Source organism: Chionomys nivalis, chromosome 7 (assembly GCF_950005125.1).
Source record: "Chionomys nivalis chromosome 7, mChiNiv1.1, whole genome shotgun sequence".
NCBI lineage: Eukaryota > Metazoa > Chordata > Mammalia > Rodentia > Cricetidae > Chionomys > Chionomys nivalis.
Genome location: NC_080092.1, coordinates 40,002,823 through 40,024,529, shown reverse-complemented (window position 1 = coordinate 40,024,529; position 21,707 = coordinate 40,002,823). Strand labels below are relative to the sequence as shown.

The following is a 21,707-nucleotide window of genomic DNA, read 5'->3' as shown; positions in this document are numbered from 1 at the left end:
CTGTTTTACTCTCTGATCTTCAGGCAAACTTTAATTATGAAAGCACAAATGAAATCTCCTTACACTTCTGCATTTAGGGGGGACTTCCCCTTGGATCACTAGTGTCTTTTCCTCTTTATTTCCTACCCTCATTCACAAAAAGTTCTCTGTTAACATGGGCGGAGTATCTGAACCTCCTGTGTGCAAACCTCAGACTACATCCCTGTCCTTGCACCTCTGAGGAAGTACTTCAAAAAAATACTTCCACTCAGGCACGGGTTCTCTTTTGTCTTCTGTTCCTCTTTTATATGAACTGAACAGATCCCAACCATAAGAGGAACAGAGACATCCTTCATCTTGTGAGTGCGCTCAGTAGAGCACACAAAGCCAAAGTAAGCCATGGGTACATGAATTTAAAAAAAAAAATCATTTCTTTCAGGTGTGGTAGTACACACCTTTAATCCTACCACTCAAGAGGCAGAGACAGAGACAGGGAGATTTCTGTGTGAGTTCAAGGCCAGAATGGTCTGCAGAGACTTCTAGGATAGTCATGGTTACATAGTGAGACCCTTTAAACAAAACAAAACAAAAACAAAAACAAAAACAAAAACAAAAACAAAAAAAAAAACTTATTACTGAAAACTTTGTGCCCAGAACGTTTGTGCCAGCATATTTTTGGTAAGACTCATGCTGGCTATGACATGACTGCCACACAGCATAACATTCCAGAGTCCTCTGCTTTCCCAACAAGGGTCACAAAGTCTAGAAGTTCTCACAGCCTGGCCAGGGTGCTTCAGGAACACCCTAAGCCGTCTTTCCGGCTTCCCCATCTTTACAGCCTCGTTCAGAGTCCTCACACTCCTCCAAGAAAACTTTCTTCTTCAATAGAATTTTAGCATCATCACTCACTATGTCAAGAAAATAATTTTGCAGGTAGTAGCTCTTTCTGAAGTAAAGGCCGGTGGCTATGAACCCGCCGGTGACGGCAAACATTTTCTCCAGGTATTTCACCAGCTTGTCCCCCACAGACTCATCCGTCTCACATGACAGCAAATGAGGTGACCTAATGATGGACTCAAGCTCCTCCATAGGCAGGGACAAATCCCTGGCCATGTTTTCCAGTGACTTGTCATCCAGCCCAAAGCAAGACCTGTAGTGGGTCAGGGTCTTCTCCAGCTCCTCAATGTCATCCTTGAAGAAAACCATCAGAGGGATGGTGGCTGATGCTCCAGACTTCAGAGCCTCCAGCCAGATCTTCTGTTTCAGGACGTCTTTCCTGCGGTCAATAGCTGCCTCGGTTACGTTAGGAAGGCACTGCATGAAGATGTGGCGCTTGTGCGCCGGCAGCTCCTTCAAAAGGGTGGACTCCAGGAGAGGAAAATCAAAACGGGCTACCTCAACGCTAGAGACTAAAAAGACGTGCGTGAAGGCCATACCGGCCTTCTGGAGATTCTCCACACAGTTTTTCCTGATAGTCTCCAGGGTTTTTTCCCTATTGTAGGTCTTGGGTGTACATCTTTCCTGATTCCACAAATCACTATCAATTTTTGTCCGAACGAAATAGAAATTCTTTTTCATTTTTTTAATGGCTTTGGCCAACTGGGCATCGTTCTCTTTAAAGCGAGTGGCTGAGATGATGAGAAAAAAGTCATACTCCTGGAACTTCATTTTTTTCAGATATTCTTCTGGTTTAAAGGTAGTTGAGCCGACCCCAGGGAGGTCCCAGATGGTCACGTTAGGGAATTTCGAGTGGGTATACTTCTCTCTGACCATTGTCGTCTCTACCGCTCCACTCCTAGCTGAGTCAGTCTCTTCATGTCCTATGCCCCGCAGGGCATTGATGAAGGTAGACTTTCCTGCCCCCGTCTCCCCGGTCACTGCAATGCTCAGAGGGGCCTTCTCGACCTCTGCCAAAGCAGCATTGATTGTAGAAATTGTCTTCTGTATGTCCCCTTGCTCCATAAACCTCTGAACTGAACTGATGGTCTCCTCAGAAATGACTCGGCTTTCCATCTTGAAAGTTTTGAAAAATGCATTAAAGCTGGAGGCCATATTGTGGGCATCTGCATCAGATGTGGAAGAAGTCTGACCCATGGCGGAAAGACACTGGAGGGAAGGTGAAGTGGGAAAGAAGGTCAAAGGTTAGTATAGCAGGGAAGGGCGCAACTCTGCCTTAGGGCAGAAGCTGCTCCCCGAACTCACACAAGGACTGGGAGCCTTGCCCTGCTCTGTTCATTGATGTTTCCAGGACTTGCCTGCTTTGCTTCCCCAAGAAATTGTTCGTTAATTTCAAGATCTGCTTTCTCAATCCAAACTTTTAAACCTATGTTATTCTCCATCTTGTTTTATTTTGATTATTTTGGGGGGAAAAAAAAGTTTGGACACATCTCCATCTAATAAGCGGAGGGAGAAGTGGCACCGTGTGGCAGCCCACTCATGGGGTGACAGTGCCTGACTTGGAGGTGTCCTGCAAAGTGAGAGTGTAACAGAGGCACAGTATTTGCCTAGCTCGCACCTGGCCCTGGGTTCAACCCTCTCTACCACATACACACGAAAATCAAGGCTTACCATAAAGTTAGAAGGTGATATGGGGCTGCTAAAAGAGCAAAGAGACAGAACAATGTGAGATAGAGCCCAGGTGGAAAGATGACAGCAATTGAGGGCACTCGCTGCTCTTACATGGGACCAAGTCCAAGTCCCAGTACCCGGATCAAGTGGCTCAGAACCACCTGTAACTACAGCTCTAGGGGATCTGACACCCTCTTCTGGACTCCGAGGGCACCTGCATTCGCATGCACATACCCACATGAAGACAAACACGTATGCATAAATTAAAATAAGTCCTAGCAGTAAACCCCACTACTTCTCTATAAAAGACAAATGTTACCAGCAGACTGGCAAGATAATCACAAAGTGGGAGAAAACACTTGCAAAGTCACATTCAATAAAAGACTGTGACCCTGCCAGGCAGTGGTGGCGCCTACCTTTAATCTCGCACTTGAGATTAAAGCCTAGTCTACATGGTGAGTTCCAAGACATCCAGGGCTACATAGAGATACCCTGTCTCAAAATACCACAAGGAAAATACAAAAAAAAAAAAAAAAAAAAAAGGAAAATGGAACACTCACTTCTGAAAACAGCATGGCAGTTCCTTTAGCACTAAACACAATCGACATATGTGCTCCTATACATTTTCGTGTTTGTCCCCACAAAAACATACATGTGGATGTTTCTAGGTGATTTATTCATAATTACAAGCCTGGGAAATAGCCAGGACACCCTTTGGTAGGTAAATGAGCTAGGAAGATGTGGAATCCCCAAGATGACCACGTACTATTCAGAAGTCCAAGAGCGGAACCGTTAAGCCATGAAAAGACTAGGGGGAGAAAAGTCACCTACAAAGGTCATGTGACTCTGCAGCACATCACACATGCTGAGTGACCTTCCAGATACGGCAAAGTTACCGGAAATCAAATCCGTGGTTGGCCCTCATGGAAGCCTGAGTAAAAAGGCAACACAAAGGATTGTGGGCAGTAAAAATACTCAGTGGGACATCGTAAGTGAGTGTGTGCTGAGATGCATCTGGATGAAGATGACCTGGAGGGAACTGTCACATAGTCTCTGGGCCACAACCTGACAGCGACAGTTCACCATTCTGGTGGGGATGCTGGTGATGGACGAGACCATGCAGATGTGAGGATTGCAGTCTGTGGGGGAAAACATGCATGTGTGGGGACTGCAGTCTATGGAGAGGCCATGCATTTGTAGGGGGGACTGCAGTCTATGGGGAGACCATGCATGTGTGGGAACTGCAGTCTATGGGGAGAGCATGCATGTGTGGGGACTGCAGTCTATGGGGAGAGCATGCAGATGTGAGGACTACAGTCTATGGGGAGACCATGCATGTGTGGGGACTGAAGTCTATGGCGGAGACCATGCATGTGTGGGGACTGCAGTCTATGGGGAGACCATGCATGTGTGGGGACTGCAGTCTATGGGGAGAGCATGCATGTGTGGGGACTGCAGTCTATGGGGAGAGCATGCATGTGTGGGGACTGAAGTCTATGGCGGAGACCATGCATGTGTGGGGACTGAAGTCTATGGCGGAGACCATGCATGTGTGGGGACTGCAGTCTATGGGGAGAGCATGCATGTGTGGGGACTGCAGTCTATGGGGAGACCATGCATGTGTGGGGACTGCAGTCTATAGGGAGACCATGCATGTGTGGGGACTGCAGTCTATGGGGAGAGCATGCATGTGTGGGGACTGCAGTCTATGGGGAGAGCATGCATGTGTGGGGACTGCAGTCTATGGGGAGAGCATGCATGTGTGGAGACTGCAGTCTATGGCAGAGACCATGCAGATGTGAGGACTGCAGTCTGTAAGAAGTCACTACCTTTCTCTTGATTTCTCTGTAGAACTAAAACTTCTCTAAAAAGTAAAATATTATTTTTTTTTAAAAAAAAAAGAAGAAATCCCTCTGGGATGTTTAATGAGATTCCCTTAAACGACGTTGTATTTATTTTGTACGTATATAGGGGTATATAGGGCTGGAGTGCACAAGCAGAGGTAAAATAACTTGTGAGAGTTGGTTCTCTACTTCCACCATGCAGTGCCTAGAGACTGAATTCAAGTCATCAGGCTTGGTGTCCAGCGCCTTGACCTTGTGAGGCATCTTATGGCTCAATGGGATCTTCACCTGCACTGAGCCCCCTCCTTACCCTGCTCCAGCGTGTGTAGAAAGAGTCCAAACACATCCCAGAAGCCAGGCACCTGGGGGACTGACTGACTCCTGAAGAATGTCTCACAGGTAGAAGAGACAATGTGAGTGACACATGAGTAGGGGTTGAGGAGGACATTGTCAGTCTCACCAAGAAGAACCCTCTGTCCCCTTGGATCTGCCAAGACCTCTCAGGTCACAGAAGATTTATGACACAGGACACAAGAAAAAAATCACAAGTCTAGGACTAAACATAGTGAATGGGATGCAAACCCTCTATGCGGAGCCTCATGGAGAAGGGGTGAAATTGCTACCTCAGGAAACCAAGCCAGCACCAGGATAGGTGTTGGGGCACAGGGCAGGCTGAAGAAAATTCTCTGGCTACAGTGTGGGAGGAGGCATTTCTACTGGGGTCTCCCTGGCAGTTGCTTGTTAGAGGCCTGGGTCTCCTCTTAGTTTCTACCACTTAGGGCAGTGTCAACTCCAGACCTAGGCTGGTAGAAATTGCAGGGTCTAGTGAATGTGCTAATCAGATCTGGAGCCATTAGCGTCCCCCTGACTGTTTACATAGGTTGTCTAGTTACTTGGTATCTTATATGCACGCTGGGATAAAAAAAAGCGGCACACTGATTTAAAAAACAATCCATATTCCGGGGCGGTGGTGGCACATGCCTTTAATCCCAGCACTCGGGAGGCAGAGGCAGGTGGATCTCTGTGAGTTCAAGGCCAGCCTGGTCCCCAAGAGCTAGTTCCAGGACAGGCTCCAAAAGCTACAGAGAAACCCTGTCTTGAAAAACCAAAGAGAGAGAGAGAGAGAGAGAGAGAGAGAGAGAGAGAGAGAGAGAGAGAGAGAGAGAGAGAGAGAGAGAGAGAGAGAAACCATTCCGTGCCCCATTCATAATTTTACTGAAAATAAACTTTTAGCTCTTTACTCATCACCTAAAAATCTAGCATAGCATACTAGCTTTCCCCTCTAGGATTCCCTGGTGATTTAATTCCTTTCTTAACTAACTTTCTCCATTAAGGAGTTCACCTGATGAGTACTAGCCACTCCCACCTTTGAACTGACAGCCAGGGATCTCTCTCTCTCTCTTTCTCTCTCTCTCTCTCTCTCTCTCTCTCTCTCTCTCTCTCTCTCTCTGTGTGTGTGTGTGTGTGTGTGTGTGTGTGTGTGTGTGTGTGAGAGAGAGAGAGAGAGAGAGAGAGAGAGAGAGAGAGAGAGAGAGAGAGAGAGAGAACTCATATCTGATTTTTATGGGGCAAAAGAATTCCATCCCTGGAACCTGACAGGGCTGGGGAATTGCTGGTTATAAGGGTATATATGACTGGTGATGTTTGTATTGGAGGGAGAAAAAGAAGGAATAAGGAGAAGAATAAAGAGACACGGGTAGAAAGAACCTGTTGTGAGTAGATTTCTTAACTCTCAGATTCAAGCCCCCTTCGCTTTTTGTGATGTCTTTAGTTGAACCCTGAGAGGGATTCCTTACAAGCTGGACTTTTAAGGACCAGGTTAAGATGGGGACTTCTTAAGCATCCAACATGTGTATAGAGTAGCAACTATCCCACCCTGCAGCAACTCTGAGAAAATGTACTAAGTGTGAGAATGAGCAAGTCTGAGGACAAGAAGGGTGAACTCCCAGATCCTTGTCTTCTACCTGTTGGGAGTGCATCTATCCACTGAGAAGCAGGGGTAAAATGAGAGGGAAAGTAGTGTCCTATGATGCTTGTGTGTTGGGGGAGGGGAGTGCGCTCCTGCACATACTCTTTCTCTCTGTCCTAACAACCCTGTAAACACAGTGTAATGACTTCTACCTTAAAAGTAAGCACTTTTTTTTGTAGGGTTCTAAGAATTGAACTCATAGCCTTGTGCACGCTAAGCAAGCACCCAGTTCCCACCACCTTAAGATTTAGAATAAAAGAAACTGAGAAATTGGGAGACATGAAGGAGGGGAGTCCTACTGTTCCCTAAGATCAGAGCTGGGGTTCAAGGTTGACGTTCTGAGGACAGAGTTCTTCGCAGAGATCAAGCCCACATCTTGGTATAGAAATCGAAGTTCAGGAAGACACATGAACTCTCGAGTTTGTGGTTAGAGAATGTTCCTTGTCCTCCAAGTCAACGGTGTCTAGATATTTCATAGGGGATTAGGAGACATCTAGTGCCAGATGTTTCCAGTATACAGTCCCTATCCTTTGACACCCCCGGTCTTTCTATAGCCTGGCTATGAATGCCTTCTGAAAATATTACAGATATTAAGTTCTCTGAATGGCTTCTAGCTGTCTTCTTCCACCCATCCTGCCCCTCAGCCTAAGTCCTTGGCACCCCCAACCACATGAGGCATGCAGGCTGTTCCACCCTACTTGTAATCCTACTTGTAGACCTGTGTTAATTACAAATATCTACTCACTCACCAGCTCCCTTGAGAAAAAGAGATTTCTGGTAGCAGAGTTGAGCTCCTAACCTTCCCGCTGGAAGAGCCGAGAACAGATCCAGTGAAGAGCTCCCACAGCGTCAGGCACAGCAAGAGCACACAGACCTGACTTCAATTGGGAATCCAGTGAGCTGCGCTTGTGTGACTTCTGCAGAAGAGGCCAGGCTGTATTTGAAGAGCTCTGAAGTTTATCCCTAGCTGCTGCCCTGCCCTCACAGGAGTCTGGCCAATAGCGGGGAGGGAGTCATACCAACAGTGCAGAGTAGGAACTTCCAGAAACATGAAAATGAAAGTAAACATCTCATTATGTAATGGTTTCTAGGCATAGAAACTGAAAGCCACTGGGGCCATAGAGTTGGGTTGCCCTGCTTTTGTTTCAATAATGAGGCTCAGGAAATCTGGGCAGGAGGATGCAGTGTCCAAGGAGGGGGTCATTTCATCTAGCCCCCGAGGCTGTATTTATGCCATCCAAGAGCTGAACCAGATCTCAGAGCCCACAAACCCACTCATGACCTTGCTCCACCACCTACACAACTAGTCTCTGTGGCGATAAGAAACTAATGTGCTTTCTTTACACCCTGTCCTGGGTGCAGACTTTCCAAAACTCTCTGCGTCTCCTCATTAATTCATTATGGACTCTCAGCAAATCTCCAGGTCCCACATAGGAAAAAATAAATAAATAAATAAATAAATACTTGCTTGCTCAGGCTTGGCAATTTGCTAAACTAGCTCTCAGGACCCCAGAGCGTGCTAGATTCACAACTTCAGTTTCGTTGCAAAAAGAATGCAATTGGCAGGTCTAGGAGGGAGCACGGAACATGCCTCCCTCCTCCCTGGAATCAGGATACACTCTCCTCCAAGCATATTGGTGCATGAATCACCCGTGAGGCTCCACTGAGCTTTATAACCTAGGGATTATGCTGTCTGCCTCTAGGTCCCTTCCCCTACACAGGTGACTCTCACTGTGAGAGGACCTGTCAGGGTGACTAGAAGCATCCCCGGTATCTGAGTCCCCGTGAATGGGAGAGGGGAATAGCCCCAAATGAGTTCCATTCATCCAGAAAAAGAGAAGTTGCCAATACTGAAATGAAAACAGTGTCACCACAGATATAAGCATTAAACAGCATCGTGATTCCCGATTGATGCTGTAACAAGCTAGGCAGTGCAAATGCATTATGGTGCTGAGTTAAGAAATTCAACCAGAGTTCCACTAGGCTAAATTCAAGACATCTGCAGGACTGTAGCCCAGTGGGGAGAGTGCTCGCCTGGCACTCATGAAGCCATTGGTTCCATCCTTGGCACTGCATAAACTGGGCTCGGTGGCATGGACCTGTGATTCCAGCACTTGGGAGATTGAGGCAGGAAGATCAGAAGAAATTCAAGATCAAGTAGTTTCAAGTTAGCTCGTGTTAGTTGAGACTATCTCAAGAAAGACAGGAAGTGAGGAAGGAAGAAAAAAGACAGCTAGCTAGACATCAGCAAAGCTGAAGGAGAATGTTTGCTTGCTAGTTCTAGAAGCTTCTCAGATTCCTTGGCCCTCTTCAAAGCTAGCCAAGCGCATTTCTCTGACCCCTCTTCAGTGACCACGCCTCACTCTGCTTTTCCCTTCTGCCTCCTTCTTCTAGTTTTAAAACTTCTATGATTGCTAAAAAAAAAACAGACCAACTCTCCGAACACGCACACACCGTGCACTTACCTTCACCGGCAGATTTCCATCCCCTTTGTAACCTGGCACTTTCGGTGTTCTGGGGATGACTATATAGGTATCTTTGGGACAGGGCACGTTGCATTATTCTGACTATTGCAAACACAGAAGGAAACACTGCACATAGATGCATCCTGGCAAACTTGGAGACAAAATGGACAAACTCTTCATCAGAAATAATTTTGAAATTATAAAAACCCTTTTTGCCAAGGAAGCTGCAGACTTGGCACAAAGCCAGGTGGTTTTCCTGCGTGCTGACAGGACAGCAGCCCATTCAGGCTTTTCCTGAGAGTCCCAGCACAACAGGACTGACTTCCTGGTTCTAGCTTTTGGCAATTCTTTCTTTAAACATCTTAACCTAGAAGTGGGAGGGGCTTCCTGTCTTTCTAATTTGTGAGGGTCTTCCCATCCTGTTTTGCTTCCTTATTTATTCCATCGCCAACATAGCAATCCCGTGTGAAATTCCTGAGAACCCCCTGCTGGTCCACAGAAGGCATTTAACAACAGTCAAGGGAAATAAGGAGTTTTTGAGCAAAGACTAAGGAGGGACCCACAGCTCTGAGTGCTGTAGCACAGCACCACACAGTGCCGACCCCCACCCCCCAGCATCTAGCTGCCTGGTACTGTGCAGCCCCATGGCCCTGCACTTCACCATGAAGTACCACTGAGAATTTTTAGAAAGAATTTGACTTTTTTCATTCTGTTGACACATAACAGTTGTACATTTTCCTGTTAATTGCATTAGCATACTTTAATTATATAAGTGGTTTCAAGACATTGTCTGCATGCGTGTGATATACTTGGGAGCATGTGTAGCCCTACGCATGCGAAACCCTTTGTCTTCATTTGCGCAGAGTTCAGTTTCCACACTTATAGACTGGATGTGTGCTGGCCAGTGCACCCTGCCTGACCTTCCCTATTCCTTTCCCTTCCTCCTCATTTTCCACACGTGAGAAAGCTCAGTCTCTCATTATTAGACCCAGGGCCTTCGGATTTCACACATTTTGAGGTAAACAGATTATCTTTGGCTTCCTGTGTGAAAAGCTGTCTCCTCTTGACTGTAGGTATGAACAGTATGTCTCAGTCATGTGCAGACACTCCTTCTATGTATCCCCAGCAGTGACAGGGCTGGACCCAAGGGGAGTCCTAATGACATTGGTTCTCATCTACATGTGGGCTACTGGTATTTCCTTTTTCACAAAGGAATATTCAGATCATTTGCCTACTTTAAACACTTTTTTTTTTTTTTTTTTAAGACAGGGTCTCACTGGTAGCCTTGGCTAGCCTAGAATTAAATATGTAGACCACACTGATCTCAAATTCACAGAGATCTATCTGCCTCTGCTTCCTGAGTGCTGGGATTAAAGACATTTGATACCTCAATGGACTAAATTTGGATTCCTTTCTGTTCTCTGTGGATGTGGAGCCTGCCCTCTTCTCGTTGAGGATCCTGCTCACCCGGTGACTCTCTGCTTTTGGAACCTGTTAGTCTGACAGAAGCCACATGTAGACTATTTTTTCTCAGCATCGCCTTACCGGTGTCCACGTGTGGACTCCTGTTTCTCGGCATCACCTTACCAGCATCTTGAACTTTATTTTTCTCTTACTCCAGTTTCTAGCCGCACTTGGGTCTTTGATCCATTCGAGTTGCTTTTTGCCCAGGTTGAGAGATAGACATGTTATTCTTCTGCATGTACACACCCTGCTTCCCTACCACCACACCTTACCTGTCATTTCCGCTTACTTCTGGCACCTCACCTTTGTCGAGGTTATGTGGGGAGGTTTAAACCATAGCACTGCAGTTAAGAGCATTAGCTGCTCTTGAGGAGGACCCAGGTTCAATTTCCAGCACCCACATGGAGGCTCACAACTATCTGTAATTCCATCCAAAGCCCTCTTCTGAACTCTGCAGGTACCGCAAACACATGGTATAGATAATACACATTGGAAAAGCATCTGTATACATAATCTCAAAAAAATGCTTTAAAGAGAATATGTTGGCTATAAAAGGTAGTTTAGGGGGCTGGAGAGATGGCTCAGTGGTTAAGAGCATTGCCTGCTCTTCCAAAGGTCATGAGTTCAATTCCCAGCAACCATATGGTGGCTCACAACCATCTGTAATGAGGTTTGGTGCCCTCTTCTGGCCTGCAGACACACACACATGCAGAATATTATATACATAATAAATAAATAAATATTAAAAAAAATAAAAGGTAGTTTAAAATTGAGAAATTCATGAAGTACAGTATTTTCTTAAGGATGCATTTTATTTTTAAGTGTATGTTTGTGCATGAGTGTAAGTGACCTCAAAGGCTTGAAGAGGGTGCTGCTACCCCTACAGCCGGAGTTACAAGCAGTTGTGAGCCACCATGTGAATGCTGGAAAGCAAACTCAGGTCCTCTCCAGAAGCAGCAAGCACTCTTAGCAACTGCTCATAATGTACGGTTTGACAGTTCTAAGAAGTACCTGAGTGGTAAAGCATTGGCCTGCCATGGCTACAAGCCAGTGCTGCAGATAAGTGAGTTTATCCTGGGGCATCTGTCTTGTCTGTTGCTCTGGGTTTTTTTTTTTGGTTTTTTTTTTTTTTTTTTTTTTTGGTTTTTCGAGACAGGATTTCTCTGTGGTTTTGGAGCCTGTCCTGGAACTAGCTCTTGTAGACCAGGCTGGTCTCGAACTCACAGAGATCCGCCTGCCTCTGCCTCCCAAGTGCTGGGATTAAAGGCATGCGCCACCACCGCCTGGCTGCTCTGTTTATCTGAGGTTTTTATATATTAATATCATGCTGCTTTCGTTACTGTGGCTCTCTGTACCATGTTGTCCAGCCTGGCCCCAAACTTAGTATGTAAAGGGACTTTATCATCTACCAAGCTCTTTGCTAGTAGTTACACTGAAGAGAAGCTAAAGAAGTTTAAAAAATAAGTAAATAAAGAAATAGCTTGGAATTGAGGATTTTGGTTCAACTGTTTCTACTATAAGGAGTAATGTACAGATGAAGCAATCACATCAAAATACTAATGTCACTCTTCACGGGGGTGGGGAGGACAGAGAAAGAAGGAGGAAGAGAGAGGGGGAGAGGGAAAGGGATATATGAGGGCCAGGCACTTTGATATTAATTTCTGCTATGAGAGCGCCACCTACTGTCTGGTTTTAGAATGCAATGCTAAGGTTGGTTCAAATCCTCTTTACCTTGAAAAATGAAACAAAAACATTATCCTCTGGCCTCTGCACATGCACACCCGGATATGCACATCCACACACATGTATATAAACTCCCACATACTCACAAAAAAAAAACCTTGCAGTTACATACTGCACTTCAAAAATTCAATGACAAAGTATAAAAACAATTTGTTTTTACTGTTTAAAATAAACAAACTATATACACTGTGGAGCCAGAATGACCGTCACAGAGTGTGGATGATAGTCCGGCTTCGAAGTTGCTGAATATACTCTTTGGCATGGTCAACTGTTGTCTTGGGTGCTTCGGGTAGGGGTGGGGGTCCTTCCACCAGCTTCACAAAATAGTGGCAATAGACCTTCTCCATGATACCAAAGCGACCTCGGCCATGGTAACGGAGGCGCTTCAGGCATTGGCCTCTTCCTGAGGTGGACTCAGCTATAGAGAAAAGAAAGAGAGAATTATGGACATGTCTGCTATCCACAGGACTGCACCTGCACAGCTGAGCGAGTCCTGACCCATCTCTCACTAGATCCTAAGAAGCAGGAGCTTGCCGGTTGGCTAGAACACACTCGTCTCAGCCTCGAGTCTCCTGAGCACTAAGTCGGAGTGAAGGTGGAGGTAGGAGGTAGAAGATGAAGCATGGACCCTGCCGCCACACGGTTTATGTTGGAGGAAGACAGAAAATACGGTAACACCTTCAATTAACGCAAGTTTCACGGCACTAACACGGCATAGACTGGTGGGATGGTGGTGTCTCTGAAACTTGACCTGAGACCAGAATCGCCCTCCATCCCTGCTCCTGTGAGAGGGCAGTAAACACATCCTGATTCGAGTACACCCAGCTTGTTTAGGGGACAACAGCAGCACACTGACACCAACCACGTTTAAGAGGCACACAAACAAAGAGGAAATGAGAGACAAGCATAGGGGAACAGATTCTATACGGGCCTACAAGCAAAGGAAAATTCCATTCCCTAACACACAGATAAGAAAGGCAAGAATAGGGCTGGTAAAATGGCTCAGCATGTAAAGCTCTTGCCATGCGAGTCGACAACCCAAGTTTGCCCTTGGAATCCACATAAAGGCCAAAAAGACACGATTCCACGAAACTGTCTTCTGACCTCCACAGGCAAGCTATGGTGCATGTGTGTATGTACACAGCTTGGATACTCTGAACGGTGCCCCAGTGAACACAGGTGTACAAGTGTCTATAGTAAGCTGACTAAGTCCTTTGGATGTGTGCTGTGGGGTGCTGAGGCTGCATACATGATGAACAGACCACATGGTTGGTCTGTTCTAGCTTTTGAGAGCTCTTCATATTGATTTCCTCAGTGGCTGTACTAGTTTATATTCCCACCAGGAGAGTTTTAAGGCTCCCACTGCCACTCTGACTGAGGATGTTGAACTTTTGTTCATGAAGTTTATTTTTTTTTCTTAAGAACTGTGTAATTGGGCTGGAGAGATGGCTCAGTGGTTAAGAGCATTGCCTGCTCTTCCAAAGGTCCTGAGTTCAATTCCCGGCAACCACATGGTGGCTCACAACCATCTGTAATGAGGTCTGGTGCCCTCTTCTGGCCTACAGACATACACACAGACAGAATATTGTATACATAATAAATAAATATATTTAAAAAAATAAATAAATAAAATAAAATTCCCTTCTAAAGCAGAATATGCAACTGTCTCAAAAAAAAAACAATTTCTTTAAAAAAAAAAAAGAACTGTGTAATTCATTTGCTTGCTCACTGATTGGATGATTCAGTGGTTTTGGTCTGTCTGTGTTTCTCTCTCTCTTATAGATCAGCAGGTCCTCCACCCTGATGACTAGAAGGCTCAGTCACTCTTATGGCAGAGGCACATTATAAAAAAGACCCTTATAGTTTACATGCAATCCTTTAGTCACCTCCCCCCAACAACTACCCCCACCCTGAGATAGTCTCTCTGTGTAGATCTAGTGGTCCTGGACTCACCATGTAGACCATGCTGGCCTTGAACTCACAGAGAGTCGCCTGCCTCTACCTCCTGGGTACTGGTACTAAAGGTGTGTGCACCCCAACCAATAATTAATCCATCTTTTAGATAATTTGTGGTCATTCTCAGTTTTATTGTGGCTAAAGGGTAGCAGCATGAGCCAGTTCTAAAATCCTTGTGTACTAAGCACTGATGAGAGAACCCACGTCCTCAGTCCCATTATGAACAGGCAGCTAGAAGCCAATACATCTGTCACTCATGACAAATTAACACTGCAGTGCTACAGACTAAAGAAAGTCCTTACCAGAGCAAGCGATTGACCTAAGGATTCAGACATCAAAGACCATTTTCACCAAACTCGGCATCAAGTCAAAGACATCCCTGATGCTAAAGATAGAAGAATTCTTACCTATATATAAGTTGGATCTGAATTCCACATTATGGTCTCTCACTGCCATGTCTTGTGCTTCTAAGAGTACCTTGAACAACAAGAAAGGCCTGTTCATATAGCTGATTCTGAACTAAAGTGAGATGAAATATCTCATCTTTTTTTTTAAAAGATTTATTTATTACATACAGTGATCTGCCTGCATGTGTGCCTGCAGGCCAGAAGAGGGCACCAGATCCCATTACAGATGGTTGTAAGCCACCATGTGGTTGCTGGGAATTGAACTCAGGGCCTCTGGAAGAGCAGCCAGTGCTCTTAACCACTGAGCTATCTCTCCAGTCCCTCATCTTTTATTATGTCTAAAATGTGCCTAATCAAACCTTCACTTCACAGCAAACTTTTTTTTTTTTTTCAAGACAGGGTTTCTCTGTAGCTTTGGTGCCTGGCCTGGAACTAGCTCTTGTAGACCAGGCTGGCCTTGAACTCACAGAGATCCACCTGTCTCTGCATCCTGAGTGCTGGGATTAATTTAGAAAAAAAAAAAATGTGTCACTACTGCCTGGCTTTGTCTTGTTTTTTTGAGACAAGAGTATACTCTGTAGCTCTGGCTGTCCTGGAACTCACAGAGATTGATATGCCTCTTGCTCCCAAGAATACTGGAATTGGAGGCATGCACCACCATTCTCAGCTACAGTGAAGTTTTTAAAGGCATCAAATGCTGGTTGCACCAAGGAAAAGAGAACAATGAGCATCCCTTCCTCAAAACTAATGTAGGGCCTAGTGCCCTGCTGAGGCTTGGAGGCCACACTGTTGGAAGGAACAATGAATCTGAGTCAGGGACTCAGGCTTTCTAAAAACGGAACACCATGTGCCTAGCACATCAGTACTGTGCTCCGTGAGGCGTCAGAGACCCTAGAGCTATGTACAAATACAAACCAATGACCAGAAAGGAAGCATCAGAAACAAGCTTCTTAGTCTGCTGAGTGCCACGCCAGGGCTTCTTCCAACCAACTGCTTATACAAAATCATAAATTCTCATTGTGGAAGTGGGCTCCCCACCCCTCAAAACAGACTCTTGTGAAAAGCAAAAACTATACCAAGTCTGGGCTGGAAGTGTGGATTAGTGGTGGATTATATCCCTAGCATATGGTCAGTCCTAAGTTTAATCTTTAACACCACTCTAAAATAAGGCCCAAGTCATTTTTCAAAAAGGCTTCTAATTATTTTATCAACAAGTCTGGTGCATATAAAGGCATCTGAGGAAAAATGTATGTAAAGCATCTATTTCTCAGGAATGAGGGACTTAAGGGAGTTAAGAAAACCGGGAGGGCTGGAGAGATGGCTCGGTGGTTAAGAGCATTGCCTGCTTTTCCAAAGGTCCTGAGTTCAATTCCCAGCAACCACATGGTGACTCACAACCATCTGTAATGAGGTCTGGTGCCCTCTTCTGGCTAGCTGTATAGAAAGAAAGAAAGAAAGAAAGAAAGAAAGAAAGAAAGAAAGAAAGAAGGAAGGAAGGAAGGAAGGAAGGAAGGAAGGAAGGAAGGAAGGAAGGAAGGAAGGAAGGAAGGAAGGAAAGAAAGAAAGAAAGAAAGAAAGAAAGAAAGAAAGAAAGAAAGAAAGAAAACCGGGAGCCCTGAATCTGTATCTCATGAAAAATATATTTACACCACAAATCTTGGGAATAAAGGGTTTAGGCTTAAAGATGGCAGCATGCCCATCCCTCCCAACCAAGTCTTACCTCTTTTATTATTTGCGCTCCCTTTTTATCATTGAACTCCAACTGAGCCAAAGCCTGATCGATGGACATGCCTCGTATCTAAGGGGATAGACAAATGAACAAACTTCTCAACAGCAATAAGAACCTTACACTAACAGTTAAAATTCTAGAAACTGCGTTAAACCCAAGCAAAATAGAAAAGAAAAAGAAAAAAGATTTGAAAGGGATCCTATCTTTTAGTTAAAATTAAACTTACATGCTGTAAGCACAAAATCAAGTTTTATGTACAGCAGTTTCAGAACTATTAAGGCAGACCTGACTGAGAAACAAGCTGATGCCAATCACACTCCTCCTTCTCACAAACAGTAAATGCTTCTGTATTGCTGCAGTTCTCTCTCTCCTCACCAAGAACATGCAAGAACCAACAATATCATGAGGTTAGGTCTCTTTGTACAGGTGAACAAGGAGTATCCCGGGTTCTCTCCTTCTCTCTCCCTCCTTCACCAAAACAACACTTAAGAACTGTGTCACAGCCAGGCGGTGGTGGCACACACCTTTAATCCCAGCACTTGGGAGGCAGAGTAGGCGGATCTCTGTGAGTTTGAGGCCAGCCTGGTCTACAGAACGAGGTCCAGGACAGGCTCCAAAGCTACAGAGAAACCCTGTCTCATACACGTGCCCTAGGTCCTCTGGCGGTCGGCGCTTCTGCTGCCCTTGTTTAGGTGTCTACTTCCACTGTAATTCAGTGTCTCTCTCAATGACCTGCTGGTCACTGAACACACAATGACACTCCCTGCTCTTTGGAAAAATTTGGATAGTAATGCTCATCTTCTTCAGAGAGAACTTCAGAGGGAACACACAGCTTTTTTTTCCTGGGCATTACATGGGAGGAGTCACATTAGCTTACCAGTTTTGCCAGATACCACATCTTGTCCTTGCTGTATTTTATTTGTCTCCTACAATGGTAAATTTCCTTGCAAGTAGGAAAAAAGAAAGACATGTTGAAATAGTTTTATCAAAGAGATGTAACTTTTAGTTCCCATACTTTATGCCCAATGACAACACTGTTGTCACAGGAAAGAAAACAAAACACTACAAAGACTCCAGAGATTCTTATTTTTATATACAAAATTTGCTTTATTTCAAAGTCTCATTATGTTAAAAATTAGTAAGGAGGAAACAGAAACTGTAATTCTTTAACCAACTACTGAGCAACTCACAGTTTTTAGTAATTTCAGTGGGGAGAGGAAATCATCTTATAAACCTTTCTTAAACTGAAACTGACAAACCAAGTGGTTTGCTCAAGACCTGAAACCCTACAAGAAGAGGGAAAAGCCAGGCATAGGAGAAATCTAAGTCCAACATGGGTGCCTTTTATGACGGTCTGAATGAAAATGGCCCCCACAGACTCACAGGGAGTGTTATTATTTGAAAGGATTAGGATGTGTGGGCTTGTTAGAATAGGTGTGGTCTTGTTGGAGGAAGTGCGTCACTGGGGGTGGGCTTTGAGCTTTCAGAAATTTAAGCCAGGCCCATGGCTTTCACTCTTTCTGCTGGGGCTGGAGAGATGGCTCAGCGGTTAAGAGCACTAGTTGTTCTTCCAAAGGTCCTGAGTTCAATTCCCAGCAACCACATGGTGGCTCACAACCATCTGTAATAAGATCTGGTGCCCTCTTCTGGCCTGCAGGCGTGCATACATACAGGCAGAACACTGTATAGATAATAAATAAAAAAACAAAGAAAAAGAAAAAAAAGAAAATCACTCTTTCTGCTGCCTGCCCATCCGTATGTAGCACTCTCAACTATCTCTGCAGCATCATGCGTGCCTGCATGCCACTGTGATTCCATCATTATGATAACAGATTAAACATCTGAACCTGTAAGCCAGCCCCAATTAGATATTTTTATTTATAAGAGATGCCATGGCCATGGTGTCTCTTCACAGCAGTAAAAATACTAAGACACTCCCAAACTTTCTCGAAGACTCGAAAATCCACCTTCTTCCAACTATTAGCCCTATTACCACTCAAAAAAAATCAAAATATACATTTTTAACTATTTTTTTAATTAGATAGCTGGAGCTCAGCTGTAAGAATTGTTTACAAAGTCCTGGGCTTGAGCCCTGACACTGCTTACACCGTATGTGGTAATGCTTAGCAGATGTATATGATGCCACCACAAACCCACTTAAAGTTGCAAGCTGTTTTACATCTCAGATCAGAATAATCTCTGGCTGTTGACATATATAAAATAACAATTTTATTACTGACCAGCTAAAAGTAAGATACATCTTTGGTAGGCATCCAATGATTCAATACAAACCTGAGGTTCAAAGGTTTATATATTTAAAAAACAAAACAGTAATTGTGTCTCTATTCAAATACACAGGGGCTTAGGCAACTCATGCCAACTCTTCACGCTTCACTACCAGTAAACTATCAGCAGGGTGGTGGTGGTGCACGTTAATCCCAGCACCCAGGATGAAGAGCCAGACGGTCTCTGTGAAAAATAGCCAGTGCTGCATAGATTCTGTCTCAAAAAAAAAAGAAATTAAAAAGTCACCAAAAGGCCTCAGGCAGTGAAAAATCAGCATCTCAAGCCCTCAGGTCGGCTCAGAAGAGATAAAGACAAGCAAATAAGCAACAGCACTGGCAATCTAAGATACAAGGCAATTAATTAGAACATGTAAATTATTGCACAATTTCCCTTTAACATGGAACAAAAACTCACTCTGGACACATAAGAACACAAGTACTGGTCAGGCAGGGCTAAGTGGCGCACACCTTAAATCCCAGCACTTGGGAGGCAGAGACAGCCAGAGTTCAAAGCCAACCTGGGCTAAGTGTTGAATTCAATACCAACCTGATTCAAAAGGAAAAAAAAAATTAAGAGATTACTTCTACCCATAAACTTACTGCTGGCCTCCGAGGTTCACCAGGCAGTTGTGGTGGGTAAACAATATTATTCTTCTTCTCCCATCTTCGAGAAATGTCAAGAGAAGCACTTGTGTGGATACACGATTGGGGTAAAACTCTGAAAAGAAAGAAGTCTGTAAGATGATCAAAACTTGGAACTTTGCTGCAGTTTTGGAAGCCACATCACCACCATTTGGGCAACTTTAGACTCACCACTGGAAGTTCATTAACAGAAGCTAGTTTAACTGGAGGCTAAGATGAGAGCTTGCAGCTTATGTAAGTCAAATGGTGTAGGTATTAACCTACACTCTTTGCCCTGACCAGTGAATGCTGATAATATTTTTAAAAGATCTATTTGTTGCCGGGCAATGATGGCACACACCTTTAATCCCAGCACTCGGGAGGCAGAGGCAGGAGGATCTCTGTGAGTTCGAGGCCAGTCTGGTCTATAAGAGCTAGTTCCAGGACAGGCTCCAAAGCCACAGAGAAACGTTGTCTCAAAAAAAAAATCTATTTATTTATTTTATGTATGTACGCCTGCATGCCAGAAGACATTAGATTCAACTACAGATAGCTATGAGCCACCATTGTTCTAGCTGGGAATTTAACCTGGGTCCTCTGGAAAAGCAGCTGGTGCTCTTAACCACTGAGCCATCTCTTCAGCCCAAATGCTGACCATTTAGTACTAAAAAAGACTAAAAGAAGACAATGGACTTATTCTTTATCTGGCCTGTGGAGTGATCCAACTCTGTCAAATACGCAAGACAAATAAATGAAACAACTAGAAGACAATATAAAACTAAAGCACAGGAAAGACAGTCCTTCAGCATGAGGTGCAACCTTCTGACGTCCCTTCATGCAGCAGTGCCTTCCTCTCCTCAAATCCTGGATATGGATTTGGCAAATTAAATATAAAGCTTGGTAAATGAAGTATGTCATGAATTAATAATGGCGAAGTCTTAGGAATACTTACAACAAGTGGTTTTCAGCTGAATCAAGCCAGTACCAGATTTCCATAATTAGATTAAAGGAAAATATCTAAACAAAGCAATTAATTTACAAGTACTATATATGCAATCGAAACTTTCCTAAGTACGCTATCGCTCCACGCCAGTGCTAACTCAACTGCATTCCTTAACTTCTACAAAAGAATATTTGTCTCCTGGCATGATGTTGCCCGGCCTAGGATCCCAACCTATAACTGGGAGGTGGCGGCCAGCCTGACCTAAATAAAAAAATAAAGAAGCTTGTATCGAAAGGCTCCACAACGCTCTGCGGAGCAAAAGGGTCAAACTCCATTTGCCCGAGGCGCTGAGAGACAACATCGAGAGCGCATTCAGCACAATGTCAGGCAAGCTTCGAGTCTCCAAACAGTCCTTGCCCACGCAAGTAACCAGAGAACTAGGAATGTTTGCTGGTATAGCACACGACGTGGAAGAATCGAATTGTGGCCAGAAAATAGGGAGAGGCTGTTCAGAAAACACTGAGCGAAGCCTCGGCGGCAACAATCTTCACCGTCTCGGGCCGTGCAGCTCTCCCACCCGAGGCCTAACGCACAGCCCCGCACACCAGCGCGCCCAGTGAAGGACGAGGAGGCGGCGCAGCCAGGGCCGCTAGAATCTCCGTGGCGCGAGACTTACCGCAGCGTCTGCGTTGCCCAGATCCTCAGGTTAGGTATCCACAGTGCACCTACAACATGAATACGCGCTGTCAGCTCTGATTCTCACAGTCTCCCCGTTCCCAAGTTCTAGGAAAGCCTTAAGTCTTACCCAACTCTCGCAGCACAGTCGCCGCCATGTTTGCCCTACGGAAGCCCCTGAGTTCAAACGCCGGCTGACAGCACGCATGCGCAGTAGGAGGCCCACGCCAACCCGGAAATTCTGAATGCGTTGTCATGGAGACCTAGAATGCGTGGTTCAGGCGAAAAGTCTGGTCAGACCAGCCTTGCCTTAAAATGAATGACCTCATAAAGACGGAAAATCAGTGGATTTCCGGAAATTCACCTGAATTCAGAAAAATTGTAGTCTCACCCATAAACAGTCTGAAAGAACAGGAAAACCTGTTAATCCCAAAGACCAGCGACCCAAATCATCATGGCCAAATTAATTAAGCAAGCAATTAATTAAAGCAAGCTCTTTAAATTCATTCATGTACATGAGCTGCCTCCCCCTAAAACAGGGTTCGAGAGGTCGGCACTGGATCTGAGGAAGACAAGGGTTTTTTAGTTCGGGGTAAAGAGCTTCCAAATGGGGAATTTGGCAAGCAAAATAAAGTGGGGTTATAGGAACAGAATATAAACATGTTAGTCATGACAAACTCCTGAACCAAAGGATATGATAGCAAGGTGCCTGTAACAAGGTAGCCATAACAACCTTTTGCAACAAAGAGTTGCAAGATGGTTTTGAAACAAAGGCATGGATGGTCTTTCTTGTAACATACAGTACACAACCATCTGTAGTTAAGGTTACAGGTGGGGCATAGCCCAACCTTGAGAAACAGAGGTTTAATCATAAACAGGAATGAACCTAGTTTCTCTTTTCAATAAGATATCTTTTAAGCCTAAAATGGAAGCAGGCTGGGCTGGTTACACAAACTGTCTCCGCAGTGGACCTTATTGTTCTTCTTAGAAATGACTGCAACATCAGCGCGTAAGAGACTGGTGTTAAAGAGTCGGGAGCGCAAGGACACACTGATACAC

At 44.7% G+C, this 21,707-nt stretch overlaps 2 protein-coding genes across 2 annotated transcripts; both read right to left on the bottom strand.

Moving 5' to 3' along the window:
- Nucleotides 1-608: 608 nt before the first annotated feature.
- Nucleotides 609-7,286, bottom strand: LOC130878200 (interferon-gamma-inducible GTPase 10-like). Its single transcript, XM_057776033.1, has 2 exons — nt 7,110-7,286; nt 609-2,085 (listed from the first exon to the last, which is right to left on the bottom strand). Exon 2 carries the CDS (start codon nt 2,071-2,073, stop codon nt 784-786), a length of 1,290 nt encoding a protein of 429 aa, XP_057632016.1. The 5' UTR covers nt 2,074-2,085; nt 7,110-7,286; the 3' UTR covers nt 609-783.
- A 4,884-nt stretch (nt 7,287-12,170) lies between these two features.
- Mrpl22 (mitochondrial ribosomal protein L22) lies at nt 12,171-20,824 on the bottom strand. Its single transcript, XM_057773313.1, has 7 exons — nt 20,779-20,824; nt 20,650-20,698; nt 19,010-19,127; nt 17,002-17,067; nt 16,116-16,193; nt 14,396-14,465; nt 12,171-12,450 (listed from the first exon to the last, which is right to left on the bottom strand). Exons 1-7 carry the CDS (start codon nt 20,804-20,806, stop codon nt 12,239-12,241), a joined length of 621 nt encoding a protein of 206 aa, XP_057629296.1. The 5' UTR covers nt 20,807-20,824; the 3' UTR covers nt 12,171-12,238.
- Between the last annotated feature and the right edge of the window lie 883 nt (nt 20,825-21,707).

Excerpts from the sequence above, each read along its gene's own strand:
- LOC130878200 (XM_057776033.1), bottom strand. The coding sequence starts at position 2,073 with ATGGGTCAGACTTCTTCCACATCTGATGCAGATGCCCACAATATGGCC.
- Mrpl22 (XM_057773313.1), bottom strand. The coding sequence starts at position 20,806 with ATGGCGGCGACTGTGCTGCGAGAGTTGG. Across the intron at positions 20,699-20,778 it reads GACTGTGCTGCGAGAGTTGG|GTGCACTGTGGATACCTAAC; the intron begins GTAAGACTTAAG and ends TTCATGTTGTAG. Across the intron at positions 19,128-20,649 it reads TGGGCAACGCAGACGCTGCG|AGTTTTACCCCAATCGTGTA; the intron begins GTAAGTCTCGCG and ends CTTTCTTTTCAG.